Consider the following 15,272-nt stretch of genomic DNA (forward strand, 5'->3'; position numbering starts at 1 on the left):
AAGAAAATCTGTTAACATGTAGCAAATACCATGCACTTTATATATATATATATATATATATATATATATATATATATATATATATATATATATATATATATATATATATATATATATATGAAACAGGTTTAAAAAACATGCTGTAATATGTTTATATAAGAGAATGAAAATATATAAATAGTTTATATTCTGTATATTGTGTAATTCACAGTTATGAAAGTTATGAAAATTTTGTTATGAAAAACTATTGTAAAAATGATTTTGGACAAGATATAAAGCAGATTGAGTTACTACAAAATGCAGCAGGAAGTGGGGTATTTTGTAGTGTGAACCTTGTTTTCTCTCCCAAAAACAAAGTAATCGTAGTCTTTCCCACTGTAGGCGTAATATACATGAGTGAGAGGAACCAGCTCGATCGACTGACGCTGCAAGAGAAAGAGGGAATGTTACTATACAAAGAATATTACATTTTTGTATCATCTGAAACATTTGAATTTGCTAATATTTTTACATATAAATATGGAACAATTAAGGGTTAAACTCTTAAATAGGCCTATACGTTTTAAAGTGTTTAGTTGTTCAAGGCAGTGCTGCCACCTAGAGGTCGAATTTGTAGTTGCGTTCTCTTAACCACTGCAAAGGTAATACACGAGACACTCGATTCATAGCCTGTTATTTGAATATTTTGATCATTACGTTGATTAATGATAACATATTTCCTCAGGTTTCTGCTCACCTGCTGCAGGATGCGACTCACAGCCGAATATTTTAGCAGGTGGTTCTGGATGGATGTTTTCGAGGCGACACAGATGTCCTGGTCAGGGAAGCCCTCTATCGGATAAACCTGCAAACATGCATTGCGCTTTTTATATACATCCTATACACATCTGTGCACGTGCTAGTGTATGATAAATATTTTGAAAACGCAGTTATGTTAATATATTAGATCAAACGTGATTAGACAGGATGTAAGCACAGTTTTTTAACATTCTATGTTGTTCTATATTGCAACTTTAACCCTCATATCCATATTCAAATAGCCAAATTTCTAAATTATCTTACATCTTATTTTGCTTTAAAATGATTTTTATAAGATCCTCTGACGGTTTGACCTGATAAAGGGTATTTAGAAAAGCACAAATAAGTTTGAAAAGACGACCTAGTCTGTTGTGATCATAGACTGTAAAAAAAGATTGGCTTGTGGTTGCTAAGGTTGTGATTGGTCTACTCTGCTCTGATTGGTCAGATGGCCAGTCTGTTGTGATTGGTCTACTCTGCTCTGATTGGTCAGATGGTCCAGTCTGTTGTGATTGATCTACTCTGCTCTGATTGGTCAGATGGTCCAGTCTGTTGTGATTGATCTACTCTGCTCTGATTGGTCAGATGGCCCAGTCTGTTGTGATTGGTCTACTCTGCTCTGATTGGTCAGATGGCCCAGTCTGTTGTGATTGGTTTACTCTGCTCTGATTGGCCAGATGGCCAGTCTGTTGTGATTGGTCTACTCTGCTCTGATTGGTCAGATGGCCCAGTCTGTTGTGATTGGTCTACTCTGCTCTGATTGGCCAGATGGCCAGTCTGTTGTGATTGATCTACTCTGCTCTGATTGGTCAGATGGCCCAGTCTGTTGTGATTGGTCTACTCTGCTCTGATTGGTCAGATAACCCGGTCTGTTGTGATTGGTCTACTCTGCTCTGATTGGTCAGATGGCCCAGTCTGTTGTGATTGGTCTACTCTGCTCTGATTGGTCAGATGGCCCAGTCTGTTGTGATTGGTCTACTCTGCTCTGATTGGCCAGATGGCCAGTCTGTTGTGATTGGTCTACTCTGCTCTGATTGGTCAGATGGCCCAGTCTGTTGTGATTGGTCTACTCTGCTCTGATTGGTCAGATGGCCCAGTCTGTTGTGATTGGTCTACTCTGCTCTGATTGGTCAGATAACCCGGTCTTTTGTGATTGGTCTACTCTGCTCTGATTGGTCAGATGACCCAGTCTGTTGTGATTGGTCTACTCTGCTCTGATTGGTCAGATGGCCCAGTCTGTTGTGATTGGTCTACTCTGCTCTGATTGGCCAGATGGCCAGTCTGTTGTGATTGGTCTGCTCTGCTCTGATTGGTCAGATGGCCCAGTCTGTTGTGATTGGTCTACTCTGCTCTGATTGGTCAGATGGCCCAGTCTGTTGTGATTGGTCTACTCTGCTCTGATTGGTCAGATGGCCCAGTCTGTTGTGATTGGTCTACTCTGCTCTGATTGGTCAGATAACCCGGTCTGTTGTGATTGGTCTACTCTGCTCTGATTGGTCAGATGGCCCAGTCTGTTGTGATTGGTCTACTCTGCTCTGATTGGTCAGATGGCCCAGTCTGTTGTGATTGGTCTACTCTGCTCTGATTGGTCAGATGGCCCAGTCTGTTGTGATTGGTCTACTCTGCTCTGATTGGTCAGATAACCCGGTCTGTTGTGATTGGTCTACTCTGCTCTGATTGGTCAGATGGCCCAGTCTGTTGTGATTGGTCTATTCTGCTCTGATTGGTCAGATGCCCCAGTCTGTTGTGATTGGTCTATTATGCTCTGATTGGTCAGATGACCCAGTCTGTTGTGATTGGTCTACTCTTCTCTGATTCATAACCACACATCTTCAAATAGCCAAATGTTAACCTAATTTCTAAATTATTTTACACCTTATTTTGCTTGAAAATTATTTTAATAAGATCCGCTGACCTAATAAAAGGTTCTTGGAAATATGTAAGAACAAATACGTCTAGCAACGCAAACATGATTGCACGTGGTCCGTTCCGCGGTGCAATCCCAGCATCACCTACAGAGGCGCTATCACGGGCATTAGCGTTTGCAGACAGTATTACTGAAGCTTTAACTCGATTGGTTTTACCACAGCTACATGAGGCAATACAATTTGATCTCAGACAAAAACGTTAGATAAGTATATACTCAAGTCAGATAACCTCATCGTGTGAAAATTAATATAATTAGTTTGAGTTTTACATGTAAACGCAAGTAAAATTTCTCACGGAGGCCGGTCGAAGCATATTATAACATCACGGAAAGTCTCAAATAATTGCGTAAAGTCATGAACTTGATTACGTAACATGAGCCTCGAGGTTTGAGAACATGAAGGTTAACTGCATATCTGACTAAACTTCTGAATAAGTGTTGAAATATCTGCATCAGAATGAATGATGAATGAATCAATGTATACCAGGAGGTTTTCATCTACAAAGAACGTTTCCCCAGACACCTTCTCAAACTTCTTCAGCGGGAATTCAGGCAGCCGGTCAGGTATAAACTCAAACACCTGGTTCTTCCTGTGAAACAGTGTGATGTTATACGCAGATAACCACATAAAATAAAAAATCAACAAGTCAAATTATTGTGTAAACCAAAACAGGAACTAAAAGAGGAACTGAGATCATAAAAACTATTAACAGGCTGATGCGTTTACCACAGATTGTGAAACATTTCACATGCAGCTTGCTTCACACTTTCAAAACACACAAAAATGTTTTTTTTTTTTACCATGTAACAATGAGCTGTATGAAATGCACAAGGTTTCTGTAGCCTTTACACGTGAGACAGGTTTTGTCACCCTTTCCATGACAAGACACACACCTGAAAGAAGGGATTGAGATATTGGTTTTTATTTTTACATGAGGATGTAAAACACATTAGAGTATGAATGTGTATCAGTTGACCTTTTCCTTCCCCTTCCGTTGCAGGTTGTGCAGCGACGGTTGCGGCTGTGACCAGTGCCGTGACAGAACATACAGCGAGTCTGAATTTGGTGTTCAGAAAAAACAGTCAGTTTAATAAAGCATTGGCAGATATGATCATGATAATTAAACATCCACGTACCAGTCCTCGTCCATGACAGTGTGTACACCTCACTTTGCCGTTACCATGACAGCGGTGGCAAGGCTGCAAAGACAATGCACCAATGTACTTAGAATTGCACTAATGCACTAATTAACACGTATAAAAGTCTGACTTATGGTGATATATTTAGAGTAGAATTCACATTAGGTAAAATAGTTTTTATTTTGAGCTGGTTTTGATGGTAAATTACATTTATATGAATATAGATTGTTTAAAGTGCCCCTATAATGCTATTTTAAAGTTTCCTAATTTTGTTTTGGAGGTATTCTAATAATAAACATTGCAGCATCACTTCTTTTCTCACAGTGTCTGAAACGGTTTGATACAGGATCCCGTCTCTCGAAAACCCTCCTTTCTGAGAGCCTAGATCTGCTCTGATTGGTCAGATAACCCAGTCTGTTGTGATTGGTCTACTCTGCTCTGATTGGTCAGATAACCCAGTCTGTTGTGATTGGTTTACTCTGCTCTGATTGGTCAGATAACCCAGTCTGTTGTGATTGGTCTACTCTGCTCTGATTGGTCAGATAACCCAGTCTATTGCGATTGGTCTACTCTGCTCTGATTGGTCAGATAACCCAGTCTATTGCGATTGGTCTACTCTGCTCTGATTGGTCAGATAACCCAGTCTGTTGTGATTGGTCTACTCTGCTCTGATTGGTCAGATAACCCAGTCTGTTGTGATTGGTCTACTCTGCTCTGATTGGTCAGATAACCCAGTCTGTTGTGATTGGTCTACTCTGCTCTGATTGGTCAGATAACCCAGTCTGTTGTGATTGGTTTACTCTGCTCTGAATGGTCAGATGGCCCAGTCTGTTGTGATTGGTCTACTCTTCTCTGATTGGCCAGATGGCCCAGTCTGTTGTGATTGGTCTACTCTGCTCTGATTGGTCAGATGGCCCAGTCTGTTGTGATTGGTCTACTCTGCTCTGATTGGTCAGATAACCCAGTCTGTTGTGATTGATCTACTCTGCTCTGATTGGTCAGATGGCCCAGTCTGTTGTGATTGGTCTACTCTGCTCTGATTGGTCAGATGGTCCAGTCTGTTGTGATTGGTTTACTCTGCTCTGATTGGTCAGATAACCCAGTCTGTTGTGATTGGTCTACTCTGCTCTGATTGGTCAGATGGCCCAGTCTGTTGTGATTGGTCTACTCTGCTCTGATTGGTCAGATGGCCCAGTCTGTTGTGATTGGTGTACTCTGCTCTGATTGGTCTAATTGGTCAGATGGCCCAGTCTGTTGTGATTGGTCTACTCTGCTCTGATTGGTCAGATGGCCCAGTCTGTTGTGATTGGTCTACTCTGCTCTGATTGGTCAGATAACCCAGTCTGTTGTGATTGGTCTACTCTGCTCTGATTGGTCAGATGGCCCAGTCTGTTGTGATTGGTCTACTCTGCTCTGATTGGTCAGATGGCCCAGTCTGTTGTGATTGGTGTACTCTGCTCTGATTGGTCAGATGGCCCAGTCTGTTGTGATTGGTGTACTCTGCTCTGATTGGTCTAATTGGTCAGATGGCCCAGTCTGTTGTGATTGGTCTACTCTGCTCTGATTGGTCAGATAACCCAGTCTGTTGTGATTGGTTTACTCTGCTCTGATTGGTCAGATGGCCCAGTCTGTTGTGATTGGTGTACTCTGCTCTGATTGGTCTAATTGGTCAGATGGCCCAGGCTGTTGTGATTGGTCTACTCTGCTCTGATTGGTCAGATGGCCCAGTCTGTTGTGATTGGTGTACTCTGCTCTGATTGGTCAGATGGCCCAGTCTGTTGTGATTGGTGTACTCTGCTCTGATTGGTCAGATGGCCCAGTCTGTTGTGATTGGTGTACTCTGCTCTGATTGGTCTAATTGGTCAGATGGCCCAGGCTGTTGTGATTGGTCTATTCTGCTCTGATTGGTCAGATGGCCCAGTCTGTTGTGATTGGTCTACTCTGCTCTGATTGGTCAGATGGCCCAGTCTGTTGTGATTGGTGTACTCTGCTCTGATTGGTCTAATTGGTCAGATGGCCCAGTCTGTTGTGATTGGTCTACTCTGCTCTGATTGGTCAGATAACCCAGTCTGTTGTGATTGGTTTACTCTGCTCTGATTGGTCAGATAACCCAGTCTGTTGTGATTGGTCTACTCTGCTCTGATTGGTCAGATGGCCCAGTCTGTTGTGATTGGTCTACTCTGCTCTGATTGGTCAGATGGCCCAGTCTGTTGTGATTGGTGTACTCTGCTCTGATTGGTCTAATTGGTCAGATGGCCCAGTCTGTTGTGATTGGTCTACTCTGCTCTGATTGGTCAGATAACCCAGTCTGTTGTGATTGGTCTACTCTGCTCTGATTGGTCAGATGGCCCAGTCTGTTGTGATTGGTCTACTCTGCTCTGATTGGTCAGATAACCCAGTCTGTTGTGATTGGTCTACTCTGCTCTGATTGGTCAGATGGCCCAGTCTGTTGTGATTGGTCTACTCTGCTCTGATTGGTCAGATGGCCCAGTCTGTTGTGATTGGTCTACTCTGCTCTGATTGGTCAGATGGCCCAGTCTGTTGTGATTGGTTTACTCTGCTCTGATTGGTCAGATAACCCAGTCTGTTGTGATTGGTCTACTCTGCTCTGATTGGTCAGATGGCCCAGTCTGTTGTGATTGGTCTACTCTGCTCTGATTGGTCAGATGGCCCAGTCTGTTGTGATTGGTTTACTCTGCTCTGATTGGTCAGATGGCCCAGTCTGTTGTGATTGGTCTACTCTGCTCTGATTGGTCAGATGGCCCAGTCTGTTGTGATTGGTTTACTCTGCTCTGATTGGTCAGATAACCCAGTCTGTTGTGATTGGTCTACTCTGCTCTGATTGGTCAGATGGCCCAGTCTGTTGTGATTGATCTACTCTGCTCTGATTGGTCAGATGACCCAGTCTGTTGTGATTGGTCTACTCTGCTCTGATTGGTCAGATGGCCCAGTCTGTTGTGATTGGTCTACTCTGCTCTGATTGGTCAGATGGCCCAGCCTGTTGTGATTGGTCTACTCTGCTCTGATTGGTCAAATGGCCCAGTCTGTTGTGATTGGTCTACTCTGCTCTGATTGGTCAGATAACCCAGTCTGTTGTGATTGGTCTACTCTGCTCTAATTGGTCAGATGGCCCAGTCTGTTGTGATTGATCTACTCTGCTCTGATTGGTCAGATGACCCAGTCTGTTGTGATTGGTCTACTCTGCTCTGATTGGTCAGATGGCCCAGTCTGTTGTGATTGGTCTACTCTGCTCTGATTGGTCAGATGGCCCAGCCTGTTGTGATTGGTCTACTCTGCTCTGATTGGTCAAATGGCCCAGTCTTTTGTGATTGGTCTACTCTGCTCTGATTGGTCAGATAACCCAGTCTGTTGTGATTGGTCTACTCTGCTCTAATTGGTCAGATGGCCCAGTCTGTTGTGATTGATCTATTCTGCTCTGATTGGTCAGATGGTCCAGTCTGTTGTGATTGGTCTACTCTGCTCTGATTGGTCTGATAGTGGGAAGAGTTAATACACAGCTATATTACACACTGCTTGAAAGGTAGTATCTGAAAAAGCATAATAGGGGCACTTTAGGCATACCTTTATGAATGAAGAGTGTGGGACCCTGACTTTCTGAACGGTGTCAGTGAATTTGGGTGGGTAAGACACCTGGACGAGCCACGGTGGAGGACTCACTCCATTCTGAGGCCCATCCACACACTGACCTGAGAAAAAAATATATTAATTTGATACAGACATGTTTATCATGTGTTTAATTGTATTGGTTTCATCAGGCACCTGTGTGCGGCTCCGATCCCCACGCACTTGATCTGGACTCGGTAAATGTTTCCAAGCGGTACTGAAAAGACAAGGGACAAATGACACAATCATATAACTATTATGATATGTAATAATAATATAGGAATCAGTCCACATCTAGACTGGATAATATTGTGAAGAGATTTACACGGTAAACTGTAAAGGGCTTCAGCTCTTTGAATATCAGATTTTTGGCAGGTTTGCTGCTGTATGTCCATTTTTTACCCACAAACTGGAGTAGAGCGTCTCTCGCTACATCCTCTGAGACAGTGGGAACCCTGTCAGTGTGCAAATACATACACAGATCCATATGCAATGTGCAATATACAAAATAATAATGTTATGGCAAATTTTGAATATATACTGTATGTTTTTGTATTCATAACATCCTACAAAAAATGACTCTGCACACGGAAAATACATATTGTACCTACATGACATTTGGGACTGAGGCATTCTTGTCATTTTCAGGCTTAGGGGTAAAGTCTAGTGGAGGAGGATAGATTTGATCTGCACACAAACAAACAAAAAATTATAATTAAGCATTTGAAGGATTACAAATCTATTTCAGATATGCTTCCTTACATAACATCATGGTGAATAATATTGTATTTAGCTTTTAAGGTTAAGATGATGATATCACATGAATGATTTTGCTCAGCAAAGTTGCCTAACCGGTTTTCACTTGATAGAATCAAATCATCCCTACATTTGCATGCATTTTTTGAATGTCTCTCCTCCTAAAATGCCTATAAGATACCATGTTAAGTTACTTTAGATTAGACTGTTGGAAGAACTGCAACAACGCACAGCAAAGTTCTCAATAAAGAATAACTTCTGTTTGAACGCGATCCCAACATCTCCTGGTCTTTGATTCTGAGTTTCCTACACACTCAAGACATAACTATGATATTAGGTCATGTATATACGACATGCAGCATTTGTTGTTATATGTTAAAGATCGACCAATATTATGTTTTTATGACCAATACCAATACATTTTTTAAAGCATCCAATATGCAAAAGAAATCTTTAATTATTTCAGCATTTTCAAGCAACAATGATCATTATAATACAACAATAAAAACATATTCATTATGTATATTTTTAAAGTTATTATTATATGAATCATGAATATGATCATAATAGTGTCTTAATAATATTAATAATAATAACATATTATTGTTAATGTGCTTTAGTGTATATAATAGTTTATTATAACAATAATGTCATAATAATAATAATAATAAAATGTTATTATCATAATTAGTATTGTGCCTTAGTATATATAATAGTGTATCATTATATAAAATAGTCTTGATTTTATAAAAATAATAATAATTATTATTATTATGCCATAGGGTATATAATGGTGCATTATTATAATAGTATCTTAATAATAGTAGTAATTAAAAAATGGTTATTATTGTTGTTATTATAATGTGTAAAGGCATATTATAAAGTATTATTATAATACGTGTCTTAATAGTAAAATGAATTTATTGTTATTATTTATATTATTGTACTTCGTTATTGTATATATTAGTGTATAATAATAATAACAACAATAATAAAATGTTATTATACTAAATTTTAATAATGTCTTAATAATAATAATAAATTATTATCATAACTTAGTGCATATATTAGTGTATAATAATAATAATAATACTATTAACAATAATAAAAATGTTATTATATTATAATATGATTATTGTTATTATTATTATTATAAATGTGCCTTAGTGTTAATAATGTATTATTATAAAATAGTATCTTAATAATAATAATAATAATAATAATAATAATAATAATAATAATAATAATAATAATAATAAATGTTGTTATTATTGTTAATGGCATTATATTATGGTGATCAAATTTATTTTCAATAAGTTATTTTATTGGACTGTTGTTATCAGTCTATCTGTAATGCATGAGTGATACACATGAAGCTCTTTCACCTCCACCAATTTGCTCTTCGTATCCCGAGACACTGTCCAGCCAGCCTGGGGGCGGAGCAGACGGACCCTCCTCGGGAAGACTGGGGTCAAAGGTGTCTGCAGAAGACAGAAAGACTGTGTGATATTTCTCATTTATCAAAGAGCAACATCCCTTGTTGGTCCTGGAACAACATTCCTATCAAACAGCCACCGCCTTAAATCAGAGACTGAATTTTCCATCAAGTCCCTTGATCATCTTTTTTCATCAGCCATATCATTCTATTGACATTCGCAATAGTGGTTTAATAATGTGTTATATTCTGTTGTGTTGCTAGGCAACAGAACATAAACATATTTCTTCGCAATCAATAGTTGGCAGCTGTTCATTAAGTCATTAGGGTTCTTTCCCTCAGCAGTGCATCAGTGAACTGAGTTATATATACTTAACATAAACAACTTGTTACGTTCGTGAACAATGCCGCTAACAAGTGGATATAAATATCAGCTGGAGTGGGTTTCCTTCAACAGAGATTGTGCTTCAGATTTAGCATGAAGAATGGGCACGAAACGAGGCCTGTATGCCAGAGAAACAATGCCCTCAAAATATAGCAGTGAATGATGGGTGGAGCTGGTTGTCTGTGATACAATTTAAATGCTAATTTAGCAAAGCACATTCATCAACATTTTATTTGATATGGCAGGGATTTTCTTGTGCTTAGGGGATTCATACAAAATTTAAAAGAAAAAAAAGCTTACAAAATTTATTTTTAGGGCTGTCAAAGTTACTCAGTTCAAATTAAATTGTGTGTGTATATATATATATATATATATATATATATATATATATATATATGTAAATCTTTAATGGTCCGCCTGAAAACAAAGCTGTCGTGATGCCAAACCCCCTCATGGAAAAAAACTGTCGTGTTTACAACTGTGCCAATGAGCGCTTATCAGGTTCAACTAAACACTGGATGTCAAAATTATGTGAAGCTCACAACTCCATTGGCACACTTGATGTGTACTCGCACTTGACGTGAACTCGCACTTGACGCGTACTCGCACTTGACGCGTACTCGCACTTGACGCGTACTCGCACTTGACGCGAACTCGCACTTGACGTGAACTAGCACTTGACGTGAACTAGCACTTGACGTGTACTCCCACTTGACGTGTACTCCCACTTGACGTGTACTCGCACTTGACGTGTACTCCCACTTGACGTGTACTCGCACTTGACGTGTACTCCCACTTGACGTGTACTCCCACTTGACGTGTACTCCCACTTGACGTGTACTCGCACTTGACGTGTACTCCCACTTGACGTGTACTCGCACTTGACGTGTACTCCCACTTGACGTGTTTTCGCACTTGACGTGTACTCCCACTTGACGTGTACTCGCACTTGACGTGTACTCGCACTTGACGTGTACTCCCACTTGACGTGTACTCGCACTTGACGTGTACTCCCACTTGACGTGTACTCGCACTTGACGTGTACTCGCACTTGAAGTGTACTCCCACTTGACGTGTACTCCCACTTGACGTGTACTCCCACTTGACGTGTACTCGCACTTGACGTGTACTCCCACTTGACGTGTACTCGCACTTGACGTGTACTCGCACTTGACGTGTACTCCCACTTGACGTGTACTCGCACTTGACGTGTACTCCCACTTGACGTGTACTCGCACTTGACGTGTACTCCCACTTGACGTGTACTCCCACTTGACGTGTACTCCCACTTGACGTGTACTCGCACTTGACGTGTACTCCCACTTGACGTGTACTCGCACTTGACGTGTACTCGCACTTGAAGTGTACTCGCACTTGAAGTGTACTCCCACTTGACGTGTACTCCCACTTGACGTGTACTCGCACTTGATGTGTACTCACACTTGACGTGTCCTCACACTTGACGTGTACTTGGGAAAGGGAAATAACCTTAAACCCTGAGAACTCTTTAAACCCTGAGAAGCCTTTCTTACAGTCTGGTGCCTAATAATATCAATGCAAAAATAAAATGCACTGATAACAGAAATAAGACACATAAACAATTGCTTCAGTCTAAATTCAGTTGGTAGTGGTGCCTTTAAGAAGCTGGTATGTGGTTAATTGTGCTCATACTGACAGACATGTGCGGCTGCTTTGTGAAGCAGAGATCTAGCAAACAGGATATGTTTATTTTTAAGATAACATTTGCAGTTAACAGTTTCAGACTGTTAATTTGTCCTCAGTCTGCATTTTTGCGCTTGCGATACATGAAAGCACTTTAGTGTTTGGTGTGATAAGTAAAGTTCAAAAAAGGTTCATGTCTAGATAACAAAGGCAGTACTGTATTATGCACAACTTAGTGTTTTAGTATTATATATTTATCAATGCATTCGGCAGTACACTAACTATATTTCAAATTCAGCATAAGTAATTATGAGATTACATATAAAGATTGTACTTAAAGGGGTCATTACATGAGAAGTGGAATTTGTAAAACAGTTGACAAGTTTCATAGCTTAAGACGTCCCGAATATTAAGCATTTATTTAACAAAGCTTCAAAAATGGCTTGTGTTGATGATGAGGGATCTGCGATGTCACATGGAGCCGCCCCTTAAAAACAGATTGTTTCAGACAGATGAAGGTCAGAATGAAGGTTGAAAATCGTTTTATATATATATATATATATATATATCTGACCCTTCCCATTATCGCTATGGCAACGTAGAACAAGCCGGTAACGAACTTCCGGTTTACGTTAGCCTGAAGATACTGCTATCAAAGAGCCTCAACAAGCCCAAACAACTTGCTTGGGTAATGACGAGTAGAGCTTAGATCGGGCCCAAAAAATCAAGCCCGACCCTACCTGAGCCCGTTGTGTCCGAGCCCGGCCCGAAACATTAACTGCAGCGCCAGATATTTTTTTTTTCATGTGCTGAGGGGGTGCTAGATATATTATATATAAATACTTTTAATAAATGAGCAAAAATTGGCCACTTAATATTTAATATTAAATTATTTTAATGATCACAATTAAAGTATTAATTTTATTAAATTGAACAAGCACAACATTCGCCATTCAATCAAATATTATTAAAGATTTATTATTATTAATAATGTTATTTCAACACAATATTTCTTTATTTCGACATAATATGTGTGCCGAGTGTGCGGGCAACAAACAAGATGTGCATTTGTAAATCTGGTGACGCATGCATTGATTTTTATTAATAAACTAGTGTTTTCTGTGTCAGTGGCGGCTGCAAAGATGAAGTTGACAATCATCATCTCATAGTGAACGCACCTATAGAGAGAAATGCAGATAATGGATTACATAATCAGAGTAGCCAATTTCTTTTCATTTTGAATTGTTTCGTTTAAAGACATTTAAAGCTTTCTTTGGAGGCTATATTTCTCATGTCTGAGTTTCGGTTAATTTATGATGAGATGTGCTCCTGTTCACATGCAATGCAAGTGACCGCGCTGGCGCCTCCATGTCATGATTGTCTGCTATATTCTTATTTATTAAATCCAGGCAATTGGTTGATGAAAAATTTATTAAAATTAAGATACAATTTATACAAAACGAAATTCACTTTAAAGAAAGGCTTTCTACAAAACAAAACTTAATGAAGAAAATTAAGTTTAATCATGTTTCACCCATTAACAAAATCATGTCTGACCCACTCTATGTCTCCCGATGCATCCTATCATGGTGTTCACTTTCATAATCAACATAGATGGAAAAAATAACATTATAATATTTGAACAAATATGAAACTAATGCTCTTATTTAATGGCTACAACAAATATAGTAGGCCTACATACTCTCTATTTATACAAATTACTGCACATTCAAGTTAATTCTCGAATTTATTATCAAATTATTGAAAACAATAAACATACCACTTAAAAAAAATATATATACAGTTGTACTGCAGTTTTTTCTAATCACAAGAAACATTTTCTTTCTGCGTAGAGGGTCCATTTATGTTGTCCCATTCATAAATCCTTCCTTCAGTTTTCGCGTGTAGTCTGTGCACCCGACATCGGTACACGTTCAGCCACAAGGAGCCATTGCTTAATCTGTCATCATTACTACTTGTCAGTAATCAGTTTCACCCGTTTGTACCGCGACGCGAGTATCCCTTGAGTGCTGGAACTGATAGACCGTCAACAGGAAGTATGAGTGTCATGGCGACGCCAAATAAGACTCGCAGGAATGTTGTGAATATATAGCCATTTACACATTATAAGTGTCTGAAAACATTCAATTTAGTTTGCACTTCAGTATATTCTTTTAAATTATGTTATTTATAATTAAGAAGTTATAACTCTTTTCGGAAAGTATGCTAAAGTGTAGCCTACAGACATCCCAACCTGCACAAAGTCATTTCCGGGAGTCAAGAAATCTCCAACGGGGGGGGGGGGGGGGGGGGGGAATTCGGTTCTAAATTAATTCGGTTCGAGAAATCTCCAACGGGGGGGTTCTGATTAATTCGGTTCGAGAGTAGAGATAAAATCCCGAGGCACACACGCACACTAGCGCACACACGCAAGGTCTCTCGCTCCCTCTCTCTGCCGTGCGCGCGCTACGCTTGCGCGCTCTTGCCTCCGGGAGATTTTAACTGATTTGCGGGCATCAGGGAGCCGCTATCAATATGCGGGAGACTCCCGGAACTTGCGGGAGACTTGGGATGTCTGAGCCTACGTTGTTTTCACAACAGTGTCAATCCTCAAACTGTCAATATCTTTGAGATGTTAACAGATGTTACTTAACATTCCTAAAACATTCTGCAAAAGGTCAGATTTCATTCCTTCCACTGAAGTAAGGCTATGAGATGCTCTTTGGATCATTCTCAAATTAGATAACATGGATACCAGGACCTGCACAACTAAAGCAAAATAAAAACTGACATTCGTTAAACTTTTCACTCAAACTGTTATTCTGGTGATATAAACAATGTGTATTGAATTATATAGCAGTTAGAGCACTGATATTTACAAAAGACACTAAAGTTTCTCTTTTTGAATCGATCAATGTTTGCGGCACTTCAGATCAATGCTTTTCATTCAAATACACATGATCCTCGACGTGACTTATTAATTTTTGAAGTGTTGTTAAAAGTTTTGTTCAAACTTCAAACTGAAACAGAATTAATGCTTTTGTTGAAAAACTGTTTAATTTGACGTTGTGCAAAAGGAAAACACAATCTTGCAGATTATTGTGCAAATGTGGTGTAAGTAGAAAAGATTACATGCACACTTCATCGCGTTTAATCACTTTAAGTGTTGTATGTATATGGAATTGTAGGCCTAGCCTATTGAATAAATTAATTTTCCTTAATATATATATAAACATTACCGTTTTGCCAACATGCTACAGATGTGAATAATATATTTTCTTGCAAGCTATTCAGAGACAATGAACATATTACAGTAAATAAGTAGCCTAAAACTTAGAGAAAAACAAAACAGCAAAATGACAGTTAGCATAATATGCACATCTACCCACCTATATCTTCGTCGTTTTCGTCCATCACGCACAAAATGCTGATGAAGTCTGTTTCAAGATGATGCTTGTCACAGCAGTGCTCTACATTTATTTACTGATCGCCTTTGTTCAGTTTCGATCTCTGGAACTTGGACAGGAATGAAGACACGCCCACAA

The 15,272-nt window shown here is 39.4% G+C and overlaps 1 protein-coding gene across 1 annotated transcript; it reads right to left on the bottom strand.

The window, feature by feature from the left end:
- Positions 1 to 139: 139 nt before the first annotated feature.
- ssuh2.1 (ssu-2 homolog, tandem duplicate 1) lies at positions 140 to 15,242 on the bottom strand. The gene is made up of 12 exons (XM_081383646.1): positions 15,117 to 15,242; positions 9,631 to 9,726; positions 8,101 to 8,176; positions 7,815 to 7,944; positions 7,646 to 7,706; positions 7,448 to 7,572; positions 3,863 to 3,925; positions 3,703 to 3,782; positions 3,527 to 3,619; positions 3,210 to 3,315; positions 737 to 844; positions 140 to 425 (listed from the first exon to the last, which is right to left on the bottom strand). Exons 1-12 carry the CDS (start codon positions 15,139 to 15,141, stop codon positions 291 to 293), a joined length of 1,098 nt encoding a protein of 365 aa, XP_081239772.1. The 5' UTR covers positions 15,142 to 15,242; the 3' UTR covers positions 140 to 290.
- Positions 15,243 to 15,272: the final 30 nt, after the last annotated feature.

This window comes from Scardinius erythrophthalmus (assembly GCF_964197995.2).
Source record: "Scardinius erythrophthalmus genome assembly, chromosome: 14".
Classification (NCBI taxonomy): Eukaryota; Metazoa; Chordata; class Actinopteri; order Cypriniformes; family Leuciscidae; genus Scardinius; species Scardinius erythrophthalmus.

Excerpts from the sequence above, each read along its gene's own strand:
- ssuh2.1 (XM_081383646.1), bottom strand. The coding sequence starts at position 15,141 with ATGGACGAAAACGACGAAGATATAG. Across the intron at positions 3,926-7,447 it reads CACACTCTTCATTCATAAAG|CCTTGCCACCGCTGTCATGG; the intron begins GTATGCCTAAAG and ends TTGTCTTTGCAG. Across the intron at positions 3,316-3,526 it reads ATACAGCTCATTGTTACATG|GAAGAACCAGGTGTTTGAGT; the intron begins GTAAAAAAAAAA and ends ACTGTTTCACAG.